The 18,664-nt window shown below is 45.2% G+C and overlaps 1 protein-coding gene across 1 annotated transcript in view; it reads right to left on the reverse strand.

The window, feature by feature from the left end:
• Window positions 1–18,664, reverse strand: part of LOC144732883 (membrane-associated guanylate kinase, WW and PDZ domain-containing protein 1-like) — a 315,269-nt gene that overhangs the window by 121,677 nt on the left and 174,928 nt on the right. The window contains exon 5 of the mRNA XM_078614546.1: window positions 11,216–11,295. Within this exon, the coding sequence (XP_078470672.1) occupies window positions 11,216–11,295 (80 nt within the window). The remainder of the gene's footprint in view (window positions 1–11,215; window positions 11,296–18,664) is intronic.

Genomic DNA, 18,664 nt, shown 5'->3' on the forward strand with positions numbered 1-18,664 from the left:
GGGTTTTGCTCGGTCTCTAATACCATCTACAATAGATATATACAAGATGGGATAAAGGTGCGGCTCCGCAATTGCTCGCTCACGCCGCTGCTGGCGGAAGGGCCTCCTGCTGAGAGTGCTCTACAGAGCTCCTTCAGAGGGCTTGCGGCCCAGATTTAGAATCATAACACTGGTCAACAAAAAAAATAAATTCTGGCCTGGACTTTTGCAGCTCTTTTAGACTAATTTCAGGGTGCTGATTCCAAATCTGATCTCAGATTTGCTCTATCACATCTCATTCTTATGCTATCGGCATACCCCATTTTCATTGATTTTACCCGAAATTAACTCTGTCACTTATGATTGCAAGTTGTTGCATGTCAGTGACTGCTTTAGTGCTAAAATATGGTGCTATATTTTTAGGATAGTGTGTTTATAATATAATTTTATGTAGATATCCACATTTATTTAATATTTTTCTTCTGCAGTTTTTATTGAAAATGCAATATTTGATATCTCAAAAACCTGATGTGATAGACAAAAACTGATGCCAGATTTGGAATCAGCACCCCAAAATTACATTAAAACCGTTGGAATACCTTATGCCAGAAAAAGTGTGTTGACCAGTGTAATGTTTATTTAGACTGCAGGAGGAATCCGATGAGGTGTGAAGCTTTTTTCACAGATGTCCATTATGTGCGGGTGAGCAAGTTACAACAGCAAACAATACAACAAAAACGATCGGGGTGCAAAATAGAGAAAATGCTAAGCAAGCCACAAAATAGTCGTAAATAATAAATGAATAAATAATATACAGCAAAACCTTGGATTGCGAGCACAATTCGTTCCGGAAACGTGTTTGTAATCCAAAGCACTCGTATATCAGTTGTGATCACGTGACGATCGGCAGACAAAGCGTGTACACGTACTACTCGTATTGCAAGACCTCGCTCGTTTACCAAATCAATATTTACTTTAAATTTTTGCTCGTCTTGCAAAACACTCGCAGACCAAGTTACTCGCAATCCAAGGTTTTACTGTAAGTCAGATTTATCAAGATTGGGCAAGGTAGCAAACACAACAACAGCAGCAACACATCAGTCCCAGACCACACCGAGATAACGCCACTGTCCCACCACACGGGACCATCCTTCCGATCAACTCACTGTGGCGAACCCATTTATTCTTCTGCCGAGTTAGAGGTGTGGGCGGATTTTAAGAAGGCCCGCGTTCAATGTTGCGACGGGCACCGCTGGCAGATCAAGTGAAACGGGTGGCCTCTGGAGCGCAAGTCCAGACGTGCGAACCCAGCGTGCGTCACGGCAGCATTACCGATCGATTAAAAAAACCCCATAATAAACGTTTTTGGGTTAGATCGCGTTATTTATAAATGTGTCGTAACCTTCCACCACCCGACACGGCCAATCAGCAAAAAAGTGTCACGTTGACAAAAGACAAATAGTTCACTACTTTAGCCCACCGGTGTATTGAAGAGCGAATCCACAACATTTAAAATTTTTGAGTACTGTGATGTTTCGCTGGTAATTGCATCCAGCATCATCGGGCAATTCGCCAGAATGATACTTTTTTGCTGATTGGCCGTATCGGGTGGTGGAGGGTTACGACACATTTATAAATAACGCGATCTAACCCAAAAACGTTTATTATGAATAATATTGGTCGCGAAAGCCTACGTGTTAAACAAAAAAATAAACAGATCACCAATGCATGGCGAGTAAATAACGGTTGTCCTATGGAATGACTGCTCTGAAACATACGAATGTGGAATGTCTACGGCTGGCTCAGGACAACCAATTAGAGATAGGTAACTACCCAAAGCTTGTTGAAAGCATGGCAACTGTTTAGTTGACGTTGACTTTGAATGTGGCCATACTCAGTATTACATTTAAAATAACCGAGGTCAACTCGATGTGCGTGGGTGACTCAGAGGTCGGTGGAGCGTTGAGCTGGCACCTTTGGGTTGACGGGGGGGGGAGTGAAATCCCAGGCAGCTATCTGTGATTAAAACCGGGTTCCCGAATGTAGCGAGATGATGTGTGTCTCAGCCCGGTCATTAAAACGATCGTACGAAAAACCCATCACATTAAATACTTTAATTAACTTAATTTGACTAAATTTCACCTCGCAATTCTGGTCACACGAGCGGGAATGAAATTTGTGGGGAAAAGGCAAAAAAAAATCAGCCCGTCTAGGGAATTGCGTGTTGCACATTTAAATATAAAATGACCCAATTCTCGCCGCACATTCTGGCGAGAAAACTCTGCGGGACGCGAGGAGAGCTGAAGGCTGATACAGCGGCCGGGCTGCAAAACGAGCGATCCCAGCAAACTGATGTATCACGTGGGGCTCCATTGCAGGAGCCTCCTCGGGCGCAAAGGGGTATTTTATTCACACGGTCGCTTCTTAGGCGGAAGATCAATGTCGCAACAGTCCAACTGTGTCCTGATAACTTCCAGTGCTCAATGAGGGTTATTTGTCTTTACGCTCCTTAAACCAAACAAGTGCTTTGAAAAAAGATCCCCTTTTCATACAATGAGGTTAACACGAACTCTTCTTTGGATGTCAAAAAAAAATGCTGCTTAACTCTCCATTAATATTTTTTTTTTCAATGTGACAAAAAGGGGGTCACTTTTTGGCTGCACTTGATAACATTGACAATCAGAATGTTAATCTCTTGAAAACAGCTTCAAAAAGTCGAGTCAAGTCGAAACTTGCCTAAACATTTAAACGCGCTAAAAGTGGAATTCATTCCCATTGGTGAACATGAGCCAGGAGTGGAATTTACACATTTAAGGGATTCCTCTACTTACGAACATTTTACTTACGAACTTTAAGAGATACAAACAAACCTGTCCCTATGTCCAGTTGCCTGTTCGGAGCGAGAGTCGTAAGTTAAACCGCTGCCCAATAGATGGCGTTGGTGGCATCTACATCTGCAGAACATGAAGAACCAGTGGCATATACATCTGCAGAACATGAAGAACCAGTGGCATCTACATCTGCAGAACGTGAAGAACCAGTGGCATCTACATCTGCAGAACGTGAAGAACCAGTGGCATATACATCTGCAGAACATGAAGAACCAGTGGCATCTACATCTGCAGAACGTGAAGAACCAGTGGCATATACATCTACAGAACGTGAAGAACCAGTGGCATCTACATCTGCAGAACATGAAGAACCAGTGGCATATACATCTGCAGAACATGAAGAACCAGTGGCATATACATCTACAGAACGTGAAGAACCAGTGGCATCTACATCTGCAGAACATGAAGAACCAGTGGCATATACATCTACAGAACATGAAGAACCAATGACATCTACATCTGCAGAACATGAAGAACTAGTGGCATATACATCTACAGAACATGAAGAACCAGTGGCATCTACATCTACAGAACGTGAAGAACCAGTGGCATCTACATCTGCAGAACATGAAGAACCAGTGGCATATACATCTACAGAACATGAAGAACCAGTGGCATCTACATCTATAGAACATGAAGAACCAGTGGCATCTACATCTGCAGAACATGAAGAACCAGAGGCATCTACATCTACAGAACATTAAGAACCAGTGGCATCTACATCTACAGAACGTGAAGAACCAGTGGCATCTACATCTGCAGAACATGAAGAACCAGAGGCATCGACATCTGCAGAACATGAAGAACTAGTGGCATCTACATCGGCAGAACATGAAGAACCTTTGGCATCTACAACTACAGGAGATTATGCAACGTTTAAAGCTATTCCCTGTGTTTAGTGTACATGCAGTTAAACATGTTTGAAATCGACAGGAGTAAAGTTGGACTTACGAACAAATTGACTTACAAACAAACCTCTGGAGCCTAACTAGTTGGTAAGTAGATAAGTCCCTGTACTATTATGGATGGCATTCCACACACCCACCATTATTTATCACAACAGTGCCACCAATTCTCAAAAACCTGGGCCGGGTAATTTCCCAAGTGGGAATTGAACTCGAACTTTCTGACTGCGAGACAAAGTGCTCGACTGCAGTGCCAACTGGTTGTATAAACAATGATACCACCTTCTTACGTGACATCCTTTCTTAATCCACTGCTACATGCAGGATTTTCAATGCCATATCAGCCTTTGAGGGGGTTGTTTGACTATGCTTCAAACATGCTGATCAGAGCAAGTTGGTGTAGTAGCACAGTGGTGCTGGGGTTAGGGTCCCGGACCTGTTGAGCTATCACTCTTCACTCATCTTAGCTGTGGCCAGAAATCACAGTATGCCAGGTTCATAGCAAAGTGTATTATCCACTGCATCATTGCTCCTCCCCATAAAGTATACACGATGCATTTTTTTATTTAAAGCTTTCGTGACTGCAGGGATTCATATTCTTGGTTCTGTCGGTAAAGTCACGTAGAAGGGAAATATTGTTTTATATTTTTATTATTATTTTGTTATTTCCCTTCTACGTGACTTTACCGAAAGAACCAAGAATATACAAGATGCAATCAAAGAGTTATTCATTTCCACTGCACTTCAATACTCAAACAACAAAGGTGAACCTTGCCAAACTTTAATCGAACGCATCAATTGCTCTATCAGGTCGTCAAATAGATACACTGCACTCAACTTGGGCAAGCTTTCTATGGGAAATGTGAGAATTCAGGCGAACAATGCGGGCCAGTGCTCCTGGGGAGACGATGCACGGCGGGGGGCTCTCTCGCCGAGTAATAATGGGAGCTCATATCGCTTGCAACGGTTGCCGTTCAGCATTCGTCACGTCCCGATTAAACGACAGAGCGCTGCAACGACAACTGCCACGCCGTACAGAGACGCCAACGTGGTGATTTTTTTCTCACTTTTACTGCAGCCTGCAATGCGCGGTATGCAACCTGTGCGATACGACGCCGTGCTGCAATTACACCGCCCATTCGCGTTGTGCGTAACCACAGTCCCCCCCGCCCCCCCAAACCCAGTTGTGCACATCGGCCTGGAGAGATGTGTATCGTATACACTGCAAAGTGACAGCACAATGTTATTGTAACAAACCGCCGCTCCCGTGATATTGCCACGCGCACAATGGTGCCAAGTTTTGTTCTTACACCGACTGGCGCAAGTCAGTAAAAATTGTGTCTGATTCTGGAGCACTTAAGCCAGATGCTCCCACGCCGGGTACACGCAGGGAGGTCCTAGGTTCGATCCCGGATCCCTGACGATGCCTGTTGTACAGGGTGCTTTAAAAAAATGTGAACGCTTCTAAGAATTTGCAACAATAACATAAGAAATATGCTTCCGGGTTCTTGAGACCACCTGGAGAAGATTCCAGGCACGTGTGGACAATGATGGCGAACAAGTGGGAGACTCTTTGACTTTTTGAAGCTATTAACATTACATTTGTTATCATGCTACAGTGTAGTATCCGTTATTTTTTCCATTAAAAACGATAGTCCCACTTAAGTGTTAACATTTATTTGAAGCACCCTGTATACAGGGTGTTTACAAAATTGGACCCGATTTGAAATTGATATATCTCTGCAACCACGAACCGCCCATGAATGAAACTCTTACCACTTGAAAGGGCGGGGCATAGAGAGGGAGGGCAGGGCATAGAGATGGCGGGGCATAGATAGGGCGGGGCATAGAGTTTCAAATGATTACTGCTCGATGCATCTCCCAGCGTACAAACAGCCCCAAGCATCAGTCATTCGCAAGACGCGCTGCCTCAACGTTGGATAGGTAGCACGGGACCCCGAGACTTGGCGCTACACCCTTGGCCTCCAAGATCCCCAGACATCACCACATCCTGCGACATTTTCTTGTGGGGAGACGTCAAAGACCGTGTTTTTGTGCCACCATTAGCGACTAATCTGGATGACTTCAGTGGAAGGAGACACTTTGAGAGGCGTTTGGGACGAATTCAACTATCGTCTCGATGTTGTCCATACAGCAGGCGAAGGGCACATAGAACATTTATAAAATGGTTAGTAAAACGTGATAACTCATTAAACCGTTTGTAACTTTTTGTGTAATTGTAACCTGTTGCCATCGTGAATTATACTGCTTTGAATTTGGTTTCATGTTTTTAAAACACCCTGTATTTGGAGTCCGTGTGTTCTCTCTCCCCCCGCGTCGGTGGCGTGGATTGTTCACTGTGTCCTCCGTTTTTTTTATTTGGCTGCTGCTGCTTTAAATTCCCCACGTCTGATGATATCGCTACTGCGATGAGTTATCATGTGTGGCCGGGTCGCCTCTGAAAAAATAACTAATAGCTCCGTGGGTTCTAGCTGTTAAACAAAATAGTTTAGTTTATATACACGCAGCAATTTAGATCATTAATTAAGACTGAATGCAGAGCCGAGTAATTTTCAGTGTTTTGCCCACGCATTGGAATGTAGTACATAAGTTTGAGCGCCTGAAAATGTACGGCTGGGACCTTATTAGCGAACACGCGGGGAAAAGGACGGCAAAGACAAAACACAAAGAGCAGTTCTAAAGAAATTAGTTGCTTTTTGTGCTTAGTTTGTTGTCCTTCACCCGCACCTCCGATGAGCACAGTTGACTACGTACCGTGCCAAAGAAGTTCAACATACATATATACATTCTGAAAAAGAGCTGTATAGCGCCAGTGGGCCTTACCTGCTGAAATAAAATTGGGCAAAAATAGGTAAACTTCATTGAGAGAGAATAACATGACTTGTGTTGAATCGTTTTCAAGAGAAAGGCAGTGCGGCAGAACGTAAATACGACCAATATCACAGTGCTTCATTGTGCTTACTCAGGTTACTATGGCGACAGACATCTGCACTGTGGGTTCAGAGCCATTGGCTAGCGTGACAAACACCGCATGTAGGAAAGCCACTTTTCTGCAAGGTGCGCGTGGAGGACGACGACAACAACAACAACAACAAACGCAACGATGCCATTATGCCTGCAGTTTCCTTGGTAGCAGGATGAGGCACGAAAGCTATCGATACAGCTGGTGGTTTGCTTTGACAGGGCGTTGTTAAAAATAGCTTTGAGAAGATTCGCTTTCACGTAAATTGGCCAAAAAAACGGGATCGGGTAATTGGTGGCCATGTCTGGACAAGCGAGGGCCAAAACTACCGTTTTTGTCTCAGCCAAGCTCCTGTGCGGTTTCCAAAGCAGAATCGACAGCATCGGGTTGAAGTCAGCATCGATATTTCACGGCCAGAAACACCGGTGCAAATGGCACGGAATGGCTGGTTTGAATCGGATCCATATTATATCCCCCATGGCGGTGGATACGTGAATAAGTAAAGAAATTAACAGAAAAGTCTACAAATGTCTACGGCAGTTTAAGGAACGGGTAACTTTATCATCGGTGTAAACATGTGCCCTCCCAATGGACGGAATGTCTGGGTTAGTGGTGCTGTACTGGGCTCAGTTGACAAAAAAAATGTATCACGTGTTATGGAAATGAATAATGACTGCGATTCAAAAATGGGACAGTTATAAAGTCTCTAACCCTGCTCGTTAATTTGCCTTGGACAAGCGTTGCACTTTGACAAGCATCGTCAGGAACACAGAATACTTGGCACATGAAACTAAACATCAATATTTATAGCAAGGGCACAGTTTAAACTTGGCCTATGTGCATTCTGAATGCACGTAACTTTGTATATACGAAGCAATTAAAGATACGTACACGTACAGCTCTTTCATCAATCCACTGCTGGATGAGACTAGCAACACCCCCCTCTTCTGCCATTAAGATCATGGGGGTTGTTTAACTGTACATCACCACACTGGTAAAGCTATCAAAATGTTTATTCTACCAGGAAAGGCCCACTAAGCTATGTAGCTCTTTTTCAGAAGCAACCTGGCCACGAACGATAGCTCAACGAAGTGGCTGATCACGTGGACATTTATAGCAGCCAAACACTCTAAACGCGTGATGTCGATTCTAAATGTGGAGGCGAAAAAACCGGGGGACTCGGGAGGAAAAAATCCACGCAACCACGGCGGACAGAGAGAGAGAGAGAGACACACCACAAACTCCAAATATACAGCAGGCGTCGGGGGGGCGGGTCGGGGATTGAACCCCACGACCTCTTGCTTACCCGGCGAGGTAGTTAACATCGCTCCGCCGCGTCGCACCAAACAACATGAGGGCAACAGACTCGCTTCAAAGCCACTCCGTCCTTGGAGTGGCGAGCGGTGCGGTGCCTCTCCGCCAGTCGTCCGGAGCTCGCTCGGCTCGTGGCTATCACCTTGGGGCCCACCGCACCTCCGACGAGTGTCAACAAAGACTGTCAAACACTTCTTGTCTGAGCAGCGCACAGATTCAAACTAGATTCGAAGCTTTCGTGACTGCAGGAATTACTCTTTGGCTCTTTCGGTAAAGTCACGTAGAAAGAAATAAAATAATCATTCATCTGTGCCTGACGATGGTTGCTTGTGTTGAAATCGAAACGTCGTATTCTATTATTATTTCATTTAATTTCTTCCCACGTGACTTTACCGAAAGAACCAAAGAGCATACAGATTATGTTCAAATTAACTAATAAACTAGCAAGTGTCCCTCAGAGTCTTTGGAATAATGGTCCCTTATGATTGTTTACAGCGGTAGGTGCATTGGGGACCAAAAAAAAAGATAACTGGCCGCAGGCAGGTACGTGCGACGCGTGAAACACGGCCGGAACGGAGTGGGGTCAGTCGGCGTCATTCACAAAGTACTCTACGGGCTCACGGAGGCCGAGCTCCACGTCGTCCTGCACGGACAGCAGCGCTCGCAGTCTGCCACGAGCGGCTCGCTTGGGACGTTTTGCCGAGGGGTTGTGCAATGGCGTCCTCTGGTCTAACACCGTTTGAGACGAGAAAGCTGTCTCTGGTGTGGAGCAATCAGTTTCAAAGACAATGCATATGTTATCAGAGTATATATTTCGATTTAAAGCTTTCGTGACTGCAGGGATTCATCTCCTGCATTTCCCATAAATATGCAAAATTCCTCTTGATATGCAAATTCCTTTGTCAAGGCGCTCTTCCCCCTCCAAACAGCTTAAATATACGCTGCCAAGCGTGGTGGTGTTCATTCAGACGCTGTCTTTCCGACAGACCTGTTCTTCACCTGAGGACGGCTGCTTGCGTTGCGGCCGAAACGTCGTGAGAATTATTTTATTATGTTTTATTTTTATTATTTTATTATTTCCCTTCTACGTGACTTTACCGAAAGAACCAAGAAGATTATCAGAGTATGTTTTTTGTTTGCATTTTCACCACAAGCATTGTGGTTAATGCAGACATGATTCCTCGTAAAAGGTTTCAGTTTGGTGTTTGAACGACTTAACACAGCTGTTTTGTTGCCATAAAAAAGGGGAAAAACTTATTCTCAAATTTTGATCCTGGCAAAGGAGGTCCCATGACGTATTTCGTTTTTTGCGTAACCTGGCATGCCACTCGGATCTCGCGAGCCCGTAATCTCCGCTGGCAGGACTGTACCCTCGTGTGAAACGCGTCAACGTCGTCCATCGCCTTTGCGCCGCACGGGAAATCATGCAAGTGGCAAGTGTGCGGTTTTATTACATTTAGCCAAATTATTTCCCGATTTTGTAAACGAATAACTCCGCGTTATGCAATTGTTTATATTCTGCCTATCATTTTTTTTTTATTTATAACAACAAAACACAATTCGAATTTCTCGACCGATAATTACATAACACTATTTTTTTCGACTAAAATGGTAATCATGTTTGTTTCAGTCAATGATTTAACACGTAAATATTTGGGCTGTGTTTATGCAAATGTACTTATTTATTCAGCTCTCCTTTATTTACTCCCTGTTCCTCCATCGACACCATGCTATCATCCAGTGTTGTATGTCGTGTGCCTCCATAATCACCGCTGCGTCGGTTTTATGTGGTCGTGCTTTACAGGGCCTTTACCCGTTGTGTTCGTGGGTCATACCACGCGTTGTGTTCATGGGTCATATCACCACACGTTGTGTTCATGGGTCGTACCACACGTTGTGTCTGTGGGTCATACCACCACGCATTGTGTTCATGGGTCATACCACCAAGCGTTGTGTTCATGGGTCGTACCACGAGTTGTGTTCATGGGTCGTACCACACGTTGTGTCCGTGGGTCGTACAACGCGTTGTTTGATGCCTGTGCTACTCCCCGTAGGAGCTGAGTATTTTATAGTCAGTCAGCAGAGCGAAGTGCCGGTTGTCGTGCCAAACAGCACACGCTGCATCCCGCAAAAACCCATTATTATACAATGTTATGTTATGAAAGGTATATTTAGTATCGACTTTAGTACAGCTTTCCGATGTGTTTTTGAACGATACAGCGTGTGCTGTTTGACAGTCTTCTTCTTCGTATGGCTGATGTTGATGTGGAGAGCAGCAATAATAATTTTAGCTTGAGGTGGCCGAGCCAAACAATTGTACCGCACAAGTCGCGGAGCGGTGTTTCACGGCTGTTCATGATGACACCTCCCCCCCTCCTTCGCATTTGCAAATCGGGCAACCCGAGTCGTTCTATTATACACGCTCCGTTCAGGGTGTCCACCATCGCGGGCCATCGATGGGGCACATCCGTACGTGACCAAAGCAAAAAAAAAAACTAAACGAAGGCCGGCTCAATAAGACAAAAAGCAGGACGAAGTACGCTTATATGCCTCAACATGCAAGCAAGCTAAAGGAAAGCAGTTGTCGTGATTTTTTGAGAGGACGGATCATTGTCCTTCTGACATGCCAACCCGCTATCGTCTCCCGAGGCCACGGCTCAGACATGGCGTTCCGCCTTTCACGTCAACTGCAAACGTAAAGCTCATTGACCAGACGTCTCGGTGTGCACGCGCGCGCGCGTGTGTGCGCGTGTGTGTGTGTAATCCTCTCAAATGTGTTGGTGAGCGGTAGTATAGTGGCGGTTAACGCGCTGCGCTACGAACCTGACAACCCGGATTCAATTCCTGCTCATGGCCACCGACACCAGTGACTATTATCTGAATTGGTCCTCGGCCTGCCCTAGGTCGACTCAGCCTCAAATAAGTACCTGGTGCAGTGTGTAAACATCGCCACTGGGGAGACAAAGGCGGCCGGGACGTGGTCTTGGCCACTCACCCCCTTGTGTGCCGTGACGCACCTTCATAGGTGCTACTCGCTAACAGCACTTGCCCCAACAGCCTGTTAATGCTTTCCGGGGGGGATCTTTGTCTTTGTGATCCCCTCAAATACAAGTAAATGTTCAGCAAAGCACGTGTTTTCTTACCATCATCTTCCAGCTCTTCTCTCGGTTTCAGCGAGCTCGCTATCTGCTGCTCCAAAGAGACAGGGCCTTTTGGATTATGACTACAGAGAGAAGGGGGGGGGGGAGACAAATCCAGAACGGAGGCATCAGGCCACTGCATTATTGAACAGAGGCTTCGCGAAATAATAAATAAATACATAAGCAAAGCCTTGCGTTAGTGTCAAAGCGTTTTCGCCGCGTGCAAAAAAAAACCGTTCTGAACGCGACCAGGACAAGCACACATGCGACTGAACAGACGGGCACACATCCGACTTAAGTCCACCGTTACACGTAGGGTACTTGGCAAAAACGCCATGTGTTGTGTGTGTCGCTGCCAATATGAAAGCACGAAGATAATTTAGCTGTCATGGTTTTCGGGAGTGTGTGCCTGTGGTACGTGCGTGCGTGCAGTCGTGAGCGCGTGTTTCAAGTGTGCGGAAACGTGAGCGACAATTTGTAACCGGGTGCCACGGTGGCGAAATGTTAACCACCTCGCCTGGTGTGCAAGAGGTCGTGAGCTGGATCCCGACCCTGACGCCTGCGGCATATTTGGAGTTTGCATGTTCTCGTTAAGGTCGCGTGGATTTTTCTCGCGCCCCTCTGGTTTTTCCTTCCACATTTAGAATCAAAATGTGTTTTGGGTATTTGGCTGCTATACATTCACACGTGATAAGCCACTTCCTTGAGTGATCATTTGTGGCCTGATCGCTTCTGAAAAAGAGCTATATAGCCCAGTGGGTATTACCTGCATATGTCAACTCTGTGTCTCCATGCCTCTCTCTTAGATCTCTCATGCTCACATGTCCGTTGAATTGCCCTCTCGTGCCTTCGGATTGCCCTCTTATGCTCACACGTCTTTTGTATTGCACTCTCAAACTCACAGGCCCTTCGGATTACACCCGTTGGGTTGTACTCGCTCGTTGAGGAGGCCGCTCTACTTCGCCTTCTTTTCTACAGTCACATGCTGATTTCTCACATTAACATCATGCTAATCTCTCACATTAAAACTGCCACTTGCGTGCCCTCTAATTTCTCACATTAACATCATGCTAATTACTCACATTAACATAGCCACTTCCGTGCCCTCTTAATTTCTCACGTTAACATCATGCTAATCCCTCACATTGACATAGCCACTTCCGTGCCCTCGTTTAGGAGGCCGCTCTCCTCCTATCTTACAGTTACATGCTAATTTCTCACATTAACATCACTAGCCCCGGCCACCTCTTTATAACCCTTGAGCTACACCCATTTCAAACTTTTTAAAACAGTCTGCCTCAGCAGCAGACCCCGCTTTCCCACCTGATGACGGACGCTTGTGTTGCGCCCGAAACGTCGTTATTTATTTTATTTTATACCGACGTGACTTTACCGAAAAAACCATAGAGTATGTTTATAAATAGTTAGTTTGTTTATGATGAAAATAAAAAGAATAAGCTTGACCCTTTCTGGCAATAAAACGGGTGTTAAGATGGTCAAACACAAAATAGATACCTTTTGCAAGACATGAAGTCTGCATTAATCCTACATACAAACAAGCCTCCTCCAATAATTATATAACATATGCATTGTTTTTGAAACTGCATTGTCTTTGGCCAGGTCGCGTATGAAAAAGTCGGGCCTTACCTGGTAAAATAAAAAGTTTATAGTTTTAAAAGTTTTAATCAAATGGTGCCAAGCTTGGGGAACACAGCGGAGTGAGAGAGATGACGAGTCCAAGGCACTCGAGGCAGAGGAAGCGCCTACCCTGTATCTATATGTATATAAAAGGGAAATGTGTGAATATGTGTACTCTTAGGTTGAATATGTGTCTCTTCGAAATGTTTAGCATACTTCCCGACATGCAACAAACTTGAAATTTAGCATGTGGGTAGTTTCCAGACTGTACACAATGGAAAAGTCTAAAAATAGACTTTTGTATTCTGGGAGGCGGGGCGCAATAATGCATATATTGCACGGCAAGTGAGCGGTGACGTCACATCTGTGATGTCATCCGCACGCGGCAGCGTCACGCAGTGTGCCTGCTGACGTCACGCATCCCCCCCCCCCCACCCTCCGCATCGGCCGTGTATGAATCCAAGACAAGAATCCAAGTCCCGGGCAAAGCCGGGTAAGTAAAGCTAGTACCTGATAAACACATCGCTTGCGAGCGTATGGAGAAAAAAAATATGCAATTCCCACATCGCATTTTCTATATATGATGACACAATTCCCAGAGTTCTGTGGTCGTTATGTCTGTCAGAGATTGAATGAGCAATAGGCGTGATTTCATAGCGCACGTTCGTAGAAAATTTGCTGCGGGCAATAAAGCTCGAGTGAAGCAGGCAAGGCGTGTGACGATCTCCCAACGGACAAAATATGAAAACTGTGAAGATTAAACGGGCGACCGATGTGAAGCTATAAATTTCCGCGCGTGCAGAAAATCAGCGCGCACATCCACGGTCCTCTTAGTCAATCCACTGCTGGATGAGGGCCCCGCCACGCCTCTATCCAGGCTCGAGCCTGCTTAGCTTTCTGAGATCTGGTGGGGTCGGGTACATCTTCTTGGTTCTTTCGGTAAAGTCACGTAAAAGGTAAATAATAAAATAGGTGTCAGTTTTGTTTGCCCGATAGAAGGGTAAAAAACAAATTATCATATTTTTTACTGGCAAATGAGGTTCCAATGGTGTAATTCTCACGACGTTTCGGCCACAACGCAAGCAGCCGTCCTCAGGTGAAGAATGAAACACCACCAAGCTTGGAGCGTATATTTAAGCTGGGTTGGAGGGGGAAGAAGAGCGTCTTGACAAAAGAAAGGTCGGGTACATGTTGGGCGATTTGGTCGTACGCAAAACAAACAATGAATCGACAAATACAATCGCATTTTCACGGTGCAACCAACGTTCCTGGCAAAGTTGTGGATGTGGCGTAAATTATTTGAACGAACACTGTCTGCTATGATACGCAAATTCATATGGGCGACTGTAATGAACTTAAAAAAATATTAATTAGAAATAAGGGTTTCATCTTCTTGGTTCTTTCGGTAAAGTCACCTAGAAGGGAAGTAATAAAATAATAAAAATAAAACATAATAAAATAATATTACATTATTTCATTATGTTTTATATTTATTTTTATTATTTTATTACTTCCCTTCCACGTGATTTTACCGAAAGAACCAAGAAGATGAATCCCTGCAGTCACGAAAGCTTTGAATCGAAATAGAAATAAGGGCTTTTAACACACCCTTCTAACGACAATGCATTTCGATCTTCATGGAGACATGACAGAGAGAGTGGAGATGCGATAGAGGCATGACGCTTGCCTCTCCTGGTTCGATAGACGACCGGCTAGACATGGGCAAGGAGCCGCCTGAGCCATGTCGGAGGTTGTGAGATTGAATGAATGCACCATGGGAGCGAGCTGGTTTCAGAAAGATCGTGTATCTGCCATTGACCACATGCGCACTGTCGATCTTATTGCAGGAGAGACAAATGAATGGCGTAACGCCATTGTGCCTGGCTTTTGCAGAATGTGAAAAGGAATTTGGCTCCGTGGAAACTGATTCGGTCATCCAAGCTTTTCTGCAGACAAAGGCAGGCGTTAAGCAAACACACATGGAAATCATTAGGGTGGAACAACTGCACTGAGGTTGCACAGGGGAATAACGAAAGACAAATCCGAATAAGAGTCGGGCAAAGAGATGCACTCTGACCAAAGTGATTCACAGTGGCTCCGGAAAGATATCTTCTGAATATTGAATAACACAACAAAAAATAACAACAACAGAGGCAGCAACAGGAACAATAATTATAATCACAAAATGCCCAATAAAAGTAAGCTCACGACCTGCATCCCCTTTATTGCAAGGGTTTACCAATTATTATGCACGGGCGTTAAATCTTGGCGATGCAGAGAGCACTCGTAGGATGACACACACAGTGCATGGCAGTTTCCTACTTGCTGTACTGCCAACGTGGGCAGTACAAGCAGGTGGTCTCCGCTCGATCCACCAAAGGGCGTTCGAAGCACAGCATTTGATATCGCACACATTGCACGGTTGCTCTCAAGAGGGAAGTTAACACATTTATTAGATACTTAAAAAAATACCAATTGAATTTTTTTCATGGTTATTCACAATTCTCCCCCAATGCGATTAATACGATCATAACACTGCAATCTCATAAATTGGCTTTAAAGTCTTGTTGTACAAAGTATAAACAATAACCCGCAGCCTGATGGCAAATGTATGGTTGCATTTACTGGTATTAAATTGCCAAGGGCCAGATGAAATAAAAATGACAAACAATATATATTGATATTCAGGCAACTGACCATAGCACTGGCTATTCCAGACATAATTGGAGCTGCTGCAATTTTATATATACTGGTTAATGCACCTGTTGCATATACAATATTCCAACGCTAAAATGTAATGAAAAGTTAACAATGTGCAACTAAGTGTGGTGAGATGCATGCTTCGAATTTTATTGAGAGACAGAAAAAAGAAAGACATGTATTTGGCTTGCCATCGAACAAAGACGGTCACCGCCTCATGCACTTTCAGATGTGCTTCCGTGGCCGTCTGGAACGCTCTTCCTTCCTATATTTGGAAGCCACCGGAGCTATGCCCTTTTAAATCTCGATTGAAAACTAATTTCTTTAAAACTGCTTTCCATGTTTAGTTTGTTGTCCTTTCCCCGGACCTCCGATTAGCACGGCTGGCTACGTACGGTGGAAAAGAAGTTCAACATGCATATATTAGAACACAACAGGTTAAAGACTTGCATTCGACTGTTAAGAAAAAATAAGTGAGGCTTGGGCAGGGCAGGCCACTCGTGATGACGGCCAAGATTAACGACGGAGCCGTAGCCGAGCGAAGGAATGCTCCGGAGAGGACATGCACCCTGGAGATGGAGCAGTGAAATCCGTTCGTGTGCAGGTGCGAGGCGAACGGTTACATCGCACGCCCATGATAGAAACAGCTTAAACCTTTCCCGTTTTGAAACGGCTGCAGGTTGCAGGGTGGGTGTTCCGTTCACTGCTGAATCTCGGAACGCGCAAGCGGGTCAGCGTACATTTTAATCAGAGAGGCGTGATAGCGCCGTTGTTTTTAAAAACATTGTTACTCACCGTAGAGAACCGCAGCGACACAACCGCACTCTCCGATAGCTGGCGCCAAACTGTGCACACACGCCCTCCCGCATGGCCTTGTGGGAGCCTCGGTACCGAAAAAGTGATTTTTTTTCCTTCCGGTTCCGTTCCCATGACGTACACATACGCACATCATGGGAATTGGGTTAAGGAGACCATCCAGCAGTGAATTAATCATGGCTAATGAGGATGATGATTAAAGAGAGGGGGTCAAGTTACCGCTCTGTGCTGTGAACCCAGCGTCCAGAGTTCGATCCTGGACACGGCTCACATCGGTGGTGAGTGACATCTGAACAGGTCACTGAGTCTACCATTTCATCACCACCCCCGCAACCACCGGCATGGTAGCGTTCCGTCAGACACCCCTCATTACTGACAAAGCGTGGCTGACAAAGCGTGGGAAGGCCTTCATCCATGGCGGTAAATTGTTAAATTATTTACTTTTTTTGGCTTTATTTTGGGGGTATTTATCTTGGACAAAGACAAAGCAAAGCTCCCCTGTATAGCCTGAACAAACTGTTGGGGCAGGCACGGCCCACAAGGGGGTGGGTGGCCAGCACCACGCCCGGCCACCTTTGTCTTTATTCTTAGGTTTTTTCGGTAAAGTCACGTAGGTAAAACATCAAAATTAATGAAAATAAAATAAAATAAAAACAAAAATCACGACGTTTCGGAGGCAACACAAGTCTCCGTCATCAGGTGGGACCGTCACAGCCAGATTAGCTGCATCAAGTGTCTTGATGCATCTTGATGCAGCTAATCTGGCTGTGACGGTCCCACCTGATGACGGAGACTTGTGTTGCCTCCGAAACGTCGTGATTTTTGTTTTTATTTTATTTTCATTAATTTTGATGTTTTACCTACGTGACTTTACCGAAAAAACCTAAGAATATGATTCCTTGCAGTCACGAAAGCTTCAAATCTACCTTTGTCTTTCCCAGTTGCGATGTTTACACATCACACCAGGTACTCATTTGAGGCTGAGTTAACCAAGGGGAGGCCCAGGACCGGTTCAGATATTCATCACTGGTGTTGGCCGTGAGCAGGAATCGAACCCGGGTCATCGGGTTCGTAGTGTAGCACACTAACCAGTACACTACCGCTCCCCACATATATTTGGGACAAAAAAACACAAACATGGGCATTCGTTCGAATCCCACACTTTCTTTAAAATGATGAGAAAACACATCACAAAAACAGGAGATCGCACACACGTGCAGGCTGAAAATAGTTTTAAGGACAAGCAAAAAAAGGTGTGCTGCTCACACACAGCGGGGAACGAACGACTCCCATCATGCTTTGCATGCATGTCACGTGACCACCACATTACAGGCACAATGCTCTCAGCCTTGTCGATGATGTGGTGTAGTTGCCGCACAGCACGAGTGAGTGTTTGTGAGAAGACCATTTGATGTTGTTCTTTCTACATGGTCAGTGTCAGGCTTGTTGTTGCGACCGAAACGTCGTGATCTATTATTTTTTCTACCTACGTGACTTTACCGAAAGAACCAAAGAGTATGGATTCCTGCAGTCACGAAAGCTTCAAATCTAGAAGATTAAATAAAATTACTTTGACAAGTTCCTGTAAGAACGACTGACCGGCAGACGGGGATTAAATCACACCTCCGATTAGCACGGTTGGCTATGTACGGTGCAAAGAAGTTCAACATACAAACACAAGTCGTCAACTTCTTGGTTATTTCGGTAAAGTCACGTAGAATGGAAATAATAAAATAATAAAAAGAAAACATAATAAAATAATTCTCACGACGTTTCGGCCACAATGCAAGCAGCTGTCCTCAGGTGGAGAACAGGTCTGTCGAGAAGACAGAGATGAATCCCTGCAGTCACGAAAATGGAAAAACAAATCGTCAACTTTGTAGACGTGAGTGCAGGGACTGATACTTTCACCGCTCGCCTTTCCAGCTGCCTGAATGCTGGCAACCGCTTCGTAAACCAGTGTATAGTCTGTGCTCCTTCAACGAAGGAAAAGCAAGACCACACGAACACACCCCACCTGAAGCCCTCTCGTGCCTTGCAGACCTCGACATTCACCCCCTGAAAGTATCGCCACGCACCACAAATATTCGTGACACTCGCCATCAAGCTACGGCACGGTCGCAGCATTGTCCCGGCGGCAGAGGTCGCAAACGGGTTTTGATTCCTTACCCATACCCGGCCGCACCAGGGTCGCAAATGGGTACCCGTACCCTACCCGATACTTGGCTACCTGTACCCGGCCGGGTACGGGTATCGGGTACCCGATTGCGACCTCTGGGATGAAGCCATGTTGCAGGC

The sequence above is a fragment of the Lampetra planeri genome, chromosome 44, assembly GCF_965212315.1.
Source record: "Lampetra planeri chromosome 44, kcLamPlan1.2.h2, whole genome shotgun sequence".
NCBI lineage: Eukaryota > Metazoa > Chordata > Hyperoartia > Petromyzontiformes > Petromyzontidae > Lampetra > Lampetra planeri.